The following is a 7,500-nucleotide window of genomic DNA, read 5'->3' on the forward strand; positions in this document are numbered from 1 at the left end:
CCTTTATGTGATTGAGAACTGCGTTTTGTTCTGATGTATATATATATATATATATATATATATATATATATATATATATATATATATATATATATATATATATATATATATATATATATATATATATATATATATATATATATATATATATATATATATATATATATATATATATATATATATATATATATATATATATATAAAAAATATATATATATATATATATATATATATATATATATATTTATCTATTTATTTATTTATTTATTTATTTGTGTGTGTGTGTTTTCGTATCTTTTGTTCCATATATTTTCATACATGTGAACATATACAAACACATACACAGAGATATCCACATACGTTTACATTTGCATACAAAATCACACATTCATGTGCATGTACATGCTTAAAGTTGCATAAACACAAACATGCCAGGTACGTCTGTGAATGCAAATCTCTGTTGACATATACATTATTCCTTCATTAATTTATATACTTTAGAAAACGCCACGAAGAGATTCCAGGTAAGCCAAGCCACACTCAAAAAGCTCAATAAAGATACGATTTCCGAATGATAAAGACTTTATAGAGCTCCGGGAAGCAACCTGAGGATAACACAGTGAGAGTCGGGGATCAGAAAGTGCTATATGAACAGCCTCGTGGAGATAAAGGCGGGATAATTAATCACAGGGAAGTAGACCGTAAGATACCTGCACGTTTTACAGCCGAGACAAATGGCAGAGACGGTATGCCAGGGCAGCATACCGGTTGGGTTTGGGCAAGCGGTGGGCAGGCACCTGGCAGGGGAATGCGGGGGTGCTTTGTGGGAACAGACTGTGCTTGGGTGTTACTTATCGAGGTAATTTGTCTACTTTGGTTGATTATCTAAGCGGGAACAAGGTCTAGAAGTAAATATAGCTAGACCTTGCGTGGGAAGGTCTCTGCTGAGGGGATTCGTCTACTTTGGTGGGTTATCTAAGCGGGAACATGGTCTAGAAAAAGTACTTTCCTGGGCCTTGTGTGGAAGGTTATATATGTATGTATACTTGACGACCCATCTGACGTGAGAAGTTGTCTTGATTAGAAAGTTATCTACGTATGGAAATCATTTACTTGGGGATGTTATCCTGTATGAGAACTTCTCTGTGAAATGACCTCACATATCACGGGAGATTGCTTTGCCAGTCCTAAAAACTCGTGTACTCGATTCCAGTTTTGACCCTTATGTAACTTAAAATAGGTTAATACAGTCATATAATACAGTAACGTGTCCACAAAGACGAAAAGAAAAACAGCCACAGCGTGAAATTAAATCATTGTAGCTGTTTTTCTTTTTATTTTAGAAATGGATCTTCCAGGCATAGCGACCACTCAGTTCTGGTGCTCACCTGATTCTGGCATTCGTGTTGTTCACCTTTTTATTACTTATTTACTAGAGCTAATGGGTTAGCATCGCCAAACCTTACTCACCAGGTAGAACAGAGCAACTATCTTTGTTTCCATCTTATTCACCTGCTTCTAACTCACCTACTTTATAGAGTCAACAGGTTATAAACGCCAACCTCGATTCCCCTAAGCATTACTCACCAAGGAGAACAGAGAAACCATTTTATTGCTATTTTATTCATTTTCCGAATACCTCCTGAGCATCGCCCGCCTTGGCTACTCACCAGCCGCCCGACCTCGTTGTTGTGGAGCATCACGATGGAGCGGATGTCCTGGCTGCCGGGCCCCCGCAGGTACCGCCAGTCCATGAAGTCCCTGGCGATCCTGTAGCCGAATCCCACGTTGTCGTCGCAGCCGCTCCACTTCCACTCCCCCTCCGGCGGCGTCCCGGTCCCTGGCGCTGCCTCGCCCACCGGAGGCTCCCCCTCCGTCGCCCCCGAGGCCTCGCCGCCGCCCCTGCCGTCGGGGTCGACGAAGGAGGTGTTGATGGCGTTCTCGGATCCCTCGCGGCGGCGCCCTCTGCCGGGTCCTCGCCGCGCCCTGTCGCCGCGCTTGCCCTTCCCGCGTCGGCCTCGCCGGCGGTCCCCTCGCGGCCGGTCCTTGCGCCTCCTCGAGGGGTCTTTTCTCCTGTCGGGCTTCCTGCGCCGCTCCGCCTTCGTCGCCTTCTTCTTCTCTTGAATGGGATCAGACGCGTTAGGGGCCGGATTAGTCTGCGGAGTTACTTGTATACACACATTTAAATTAACGTAATAACTCATGTGTCTATGCGTGTGTGTTTGTGTCTGTATATAAGTATATATACCCGTTTGAATATACAATTTCATATCTACCTCCTATGCTTCCGATATCAAAGGAGATCTCCTAAAACACCCTTCCCACGCCCACAGAACACCCGCAGAGAGGAAGGAACCCGCCCACAGAGCAGAAACTCCCCAAAAGGACACGTCACCACCACATACCATTCGAGTCCTGGCTGCTGGAGGCGTCTGCGTTGTCCCTGCTGCAGGAGCACTGGAGGAGGTCGCCCCTCGAGCAGGCCGCGGTCACCTCGTGGGTCACGCCCGCGGACATGACGGCGTTCAGGAAGGCCGTCTCGGGCGTGTCTGGGGGGGGGGGGTGAGGGGAGGGAGTGAGACGGGTATCTTGCGAAGTAGTGAGTCTCTTTCCTGTCATTATTTTTTCTCTGTTTCTGTCTTTATCTCTGTTTTTTTTTTGTATTTATTGCTTGCTCTCTCTCTCTCTCTCTCTCTCTCTCTCTCTCTCTCTCTCTCTCTCTCTCTCTCTCCCTTTCTCCCTTTCTCTCCCTTTCTCCCTTTCTCTCTCTCTCTCTGTCTGTCTGTATTTCTCTCTGCCTGTCATCTCTCTCTCTCTCTCTCTCTCTCTCTCTCTCTCTCTCTCTCTCTCTCTCTCTCTCTCTCTCTCTCTCTCTCTCTCTCCCTTGTGACCAGTGATGGAAGACACAGACAAATCACACAGAGATGTTAGACGTGCGAATAAATCATCAGAGTAGATAGCATTATATTTACACACACATATATTATATATATTATATATATATATTTATTATATATATATATATATATATATATATATATATATATATATATATATATATATATATATATATATATATATATACCCACACACACACACACACACACACACACACACACACACACACACCACACACACACACACCACACACACACACACACATATATATATATATAGAGAGAGAGAGAGAGAAAGAGAGGGACGATACAACAAAGAGAGAAGGAGAGAGAAAGAGAGAGAGACGCAGATAGCTGCAATACAACAACAACGTTAATCCCAAGAAACACAACAAGAAAACGAGAGCAACTCTGCATAAGGAACAAGGCGTGGCTCACCCCTCATAAGTATCTTCTTGAGCGCCCTCCTGTTGTCGGTGCAGTTCCACCTGTGGAAGCGGAACTGGTACTGGCACTCCTTCATGGCCATCTGGGACCCGTCGAGAATCATCTGGAACGTCCTGGGCTCCTTCCGGCAGATGGTGCTCTGGGGGTCTTTGGAGCTACGGGTGCCTGTCTTGCGGCAGATTCTCGTGTGGTCCATAACGGCCCGGGTTCCTAGGGACCTGGAAAGGAGGGGGAGAAGGAGGTCAGGGTGCGAGGAAGGTCGTCTGTGCTCGTGGATGTGTGTGTGTGTGTGTGTGTGTGTTTGTGTGTGTGTGTGTGTTTATGCGCGGGTGTGTGTGTGTTTATACAATCAAATACCATATAACTGTAACGAATTCATTGGTTCAAAGATCAAAAGCATCAAAATATATTTTCAGCCATATTACAATGTCTGAATGCTCCGAAATAGGTCGTTAATCAGTCTACCACAGACATGACAGATTTCACCAAAGTTCCCACACACTAATACACTCTGAACTGTGGCATCAGATTAATCTTTATTGCCACACTTAATTTCGTTAACCAATAACATAAATCTTTTCAGGCTGACATATGAACTTCCATATGATTAATAACGAAAGGAAGGACAAGATATGTGCCTATTCGTGTGCTTTCTTGTACCTCCCTTCGTTGTTCCTGTTGCAGGTTGTTCCACATGAATTCCACACAGATCAAGATCCTCCCTGCAAACCCTCTTGAAAAGCGATGATAAGATTAAGAGAAGAAAATAGGATAGATTAAGAAATGAAAATTACTGTGAATTCGATGTACGTAATCATTTAACTGGAACAGCTCAACGGCAGTTATTTGAGCGAGTGGGGTTTGGCCCTTGACCTACCCCTCCCCCCCCTGCTCTCTTGCTTGCTTTCCCATAAGATTTTTTTTCCTTTTTTTCTATTTCTATTCTTCTACGAAACATCGCTCTCGCCCTTTTCCCCGTTCGCGCAAGTGTGCCACGACCTTTTAAACTTTTTTGGCTTCTTTGTTTTTCTTGGCGAATCTAATCCCAAGTCTGACATTTGTTCTTTCGTTTATGAATCTACGACATTGGTTCAGATCCCTTAGGCTGCGGTGCTGTCAGTCTTTTGTTTATCTCCGCTGCCTTGTATTTCACATTTACGTTGGTAATGGCGTGTTTATAGTCATTGTTTGATTTAGCGGAGATAAAAAAATCATCAAGCAGTTTTGTTCTGCTTTGTGGGGAGAAAAAAATGTTATGATGATGATAACGATCGTGGTTTTGATAACGGCAATGACCATAAATAAAGAAATTGATGAGGAAGAATGAGAAAAATAGGACATGAGTTCTTCGAAGATGTACGTGTTTGTGAAGGTCTGGGAAAGAACAGCAGCTGTATGATGACAATGTGATGACAAGAACATCGATACGAACAGTTATGAACAGTTATGACAGGCGTCTAATGGAGGCTAAACACACCATGTCCATAACAACAAGGAAGAAAAACAAGTAACATGAAAAAGTAGATAAAACATCCTTTTTTTTATACATAAAATTCGCTCCATAAAAGGCATATAACCAAAGTCGAATCCCTTCTCGGTAAAAAAAAAGAGAATGATTAAAGATCACTGACACATTTCCCATCACTTTGATTGACAGGTTCACATCATTATGTTTACCGAAGACTCTTTTGAAAGTGATAGCCGGCCTCTGGCGTTGTCTAGCCACGTCGCCTCTCACAGCCTCCACTTGTGCTACATGAAGATCTGTTTGTAGACACGTAGAGCTATTTTTTCCACTCTTGTCGAATTTGACGGACATTTACAGCTTTCGAGATACCTTAGGTGTTCTTATGTTTCGTTAATGGTTCGCGGAGTATCAAATTCTATCGTTTTATTGCTATCTGTTTTCGTTTTCGTTTTCGTTTTTTTTCATGCAGCTCCTTTGGGGGAAAAAGGGAAGTTTTCTTCAAGATTTATCGGTATTTAAAGCCCTGTTGTATCTAAAGGAAAGCAGTCAGTGCATGGAAGGCGTTTTGTCTATTATTATATTTTTCTTGAACATTATTATCCATTTTTTTAGGAGTCGGATTTTTTCTCCCTATTTTCTACCTTTTAAAGGAGTCATGGAGTTAGAAATGAAGGACTTAGGGGGAAAGAAAACTGTATTTGAAAGAATCCAGTTCGAGATTTAAAAATGGTGTGTGCAACGCAAAGAGAAAGGTGAGGTTTAGCCAAGAAGGATTTAAGGGTTAAGGGTTGATGGACAGGGATGTCAGTAAGTGTGAGACGAGTAAGGAACAAGTTAGAGGATGTGAGAGTCGAGGAAAAGGTGTGTTGTGAGGAGGGAGGGGGTTAGGGGGGGCATAGATCACCCTGCCGTGTTGATCTTGCCCCAGCAACCCCCCTGACAAGTATGAAGACGAAAGGGGTGTCCCGGGGTTAGTTAAAATACACAAAGGTAGTGTGAAGATGAGAGAGAGGGCAGCCTACGAGAAGAAAAAGGGGGGTAGAGGGTAGAGAGGAGGGTTAGGGGTTAGGAGAGAGGTGGCAGGGGGTAGGGGGTAGATAGAAGAAAGGAGGGGAGTGGGCTCCGGAGAGGACCAGGAAGGGAAGAGGAAGAGAAAGGGGGGGAAGGAAGAGAGGAGAAGGGAGAGCAAGAGAGCATGGTCTGCCCAATTCATCTGTTGATACAAGACGGCCATTCTCGGGGACGACGCTATCATAAAAGCCAGACTAAATAAACACCGTGGGATTGGTCCCTCACTCACCTCAATGGATGAGTCAAACGGCGTTTTGGTACCCGCCCCTTTCGCCTCCGCCTCGAGAAAGCTCTGGCCTGTCCGGAAGGCAGTTTTATGTTGTTTATATCCAGTTTCAAAGCTAAGGGACTCCCCATGAGACAGAAGTCCCTGTGTTGTCGCCTCTTTTGGCTAATGACGACCAGAGGACTCGCGTAGGAGGACCTGCTGCCGCTCCGGTCCATATGGAGAAGGCTGTGTATATCGTAATTTCCAAGAAAAGATTTTCATGTTTGTTAAACAAGGAGGAAACTTATGGGGCTGACTACAGAGGAGCAATTCTCGATGCGAGTCGACACGATCGTCTATTAAGTGCAAAGAAAATTCGGTAATACAGAAAATAGGAGAGAGAGAGAGAGAGAGAGAGGGGGGGAGAGAGAGAGAGAGAGAGAGAGAGAGAGAGAGAGAGAGAGAGAGAGAGAGAGAGAGAGGGAGGGAGGGAGGGAGGGAGAGAGAGAGAGAGAGGCAGAGAGGCAGACAGACAGAGAGAGAGAGAGAGAGAGAGAGAGAGAGAGAGAGAGAGAGAGAGAAAGAGAATAAGAGAGAGAGAGAAAGAAAAAGAGAGAGAGAGAGAGAGAGAATAAGAGAGAAAGAAAGAAAGAGAGAGAGAGAAAGAGGCAGAGAGAGAGAGAGGCAGAGAAAGAGAACAATACCAATACCTCCATACATATAATCTAAAAAAAAAAGGTATATACATAATCCCCCCCCCCTAAAGAAAATACATCTCAACAATTTTCAGAAGCTTTCCTTCCCTAAATACCAGCACCAACACGCCCCCGCACGCCCCCGCCCCTCGCCCGCCCACCTCAACCCACATCCAACAAACGCCCACGTAATAAAAAGAGACACAGCTCCGCCCCACGACCCTGCTGGTTTTCCAAAAGGTTTGTTTGTAATTCGTTTATGACGGAGGAACAGCCCTTACGACCTTTGAAACTTCTGTGGTGGAAACAACACATCGCGTCTCTGTTTTCTTGAGGGGGAGGGGAAGGGGGGAGGAGAGGGAAAGGGAAGAGAAAGAGGGGAGAGGAGAGGGAAAGGGAGGAGAAAGAGGGGAGAGGAGAGGGAAAGGGAAGAGAAAGAGGGGAGAGGAGAGGGAAAGGGAAGAGAAAAGGGGGGGAGGAGAGGGACAAGGGAGTGAAAAGGGGGAGAGGAGAGGGAAAGGGAAGAGAAAGAGGGGAGAGGAGAGGGAAAGGGAAGAGGAAAAGGGGAGAGGAGAGGGATAGGGGAGAGAAAAGGGGGAGAGGATAGGGAAAGGGAAGAGAAAGAGGGGAGAGGAGAGGGAAAGGGAAGAGAAAGAGGGGAGAGGAGAAGAGAGGGAAGAGAAAAGGAGGAGAGAGAGGGAAAGGGAAGAGAAA

At 44.7% G+C, this 7,500-nt stretch overlaps 1 protein-coding gene across 1 annotated transcript in view; it reads right to left on the reverse strand.

The window, feature by feature from the left end:
* LOC113827793 (protein Wnt-6) overlaps positions 1-7,500 on the reverse strand; it is a 139,320-nt gene that overhangs the window by 22,725 nt on the left and 109,095 nt on the right. The window contains exons 2-4 of the mRNA XM_070123821.1: positions 3,336-3,562; positions 2,406-2,549; positions 1,671-2,119 (exon numbers count right to left, since the gene is read on the reverse strand). Of these exons, the coding sequence (XP_069979922.1) occupies positions 1,671-2,119; positions 2,406-2,549; positions 3,336-3,562 (820 nt within the window). The remainder of the gene's footprint in view (positions 1-1,670; positions 2,120-2,405; positions 2,550-3,335; positions 3,563-7,500) is intronic.

This window comes from Penaeus vannamei, chromosome 7 (genome assembly GCF_042767895.1).
Source record: "Penaeus vannamei isolate JL-2024 chromosome 7, ASM4276789v1, whole genome shotgun sequence".
NCBI lineage: Eukaryota > Metazoa > Arthropoda > Malacostraca > Decapoda > Penaeidae > Penaeus > Penaeus vannamei.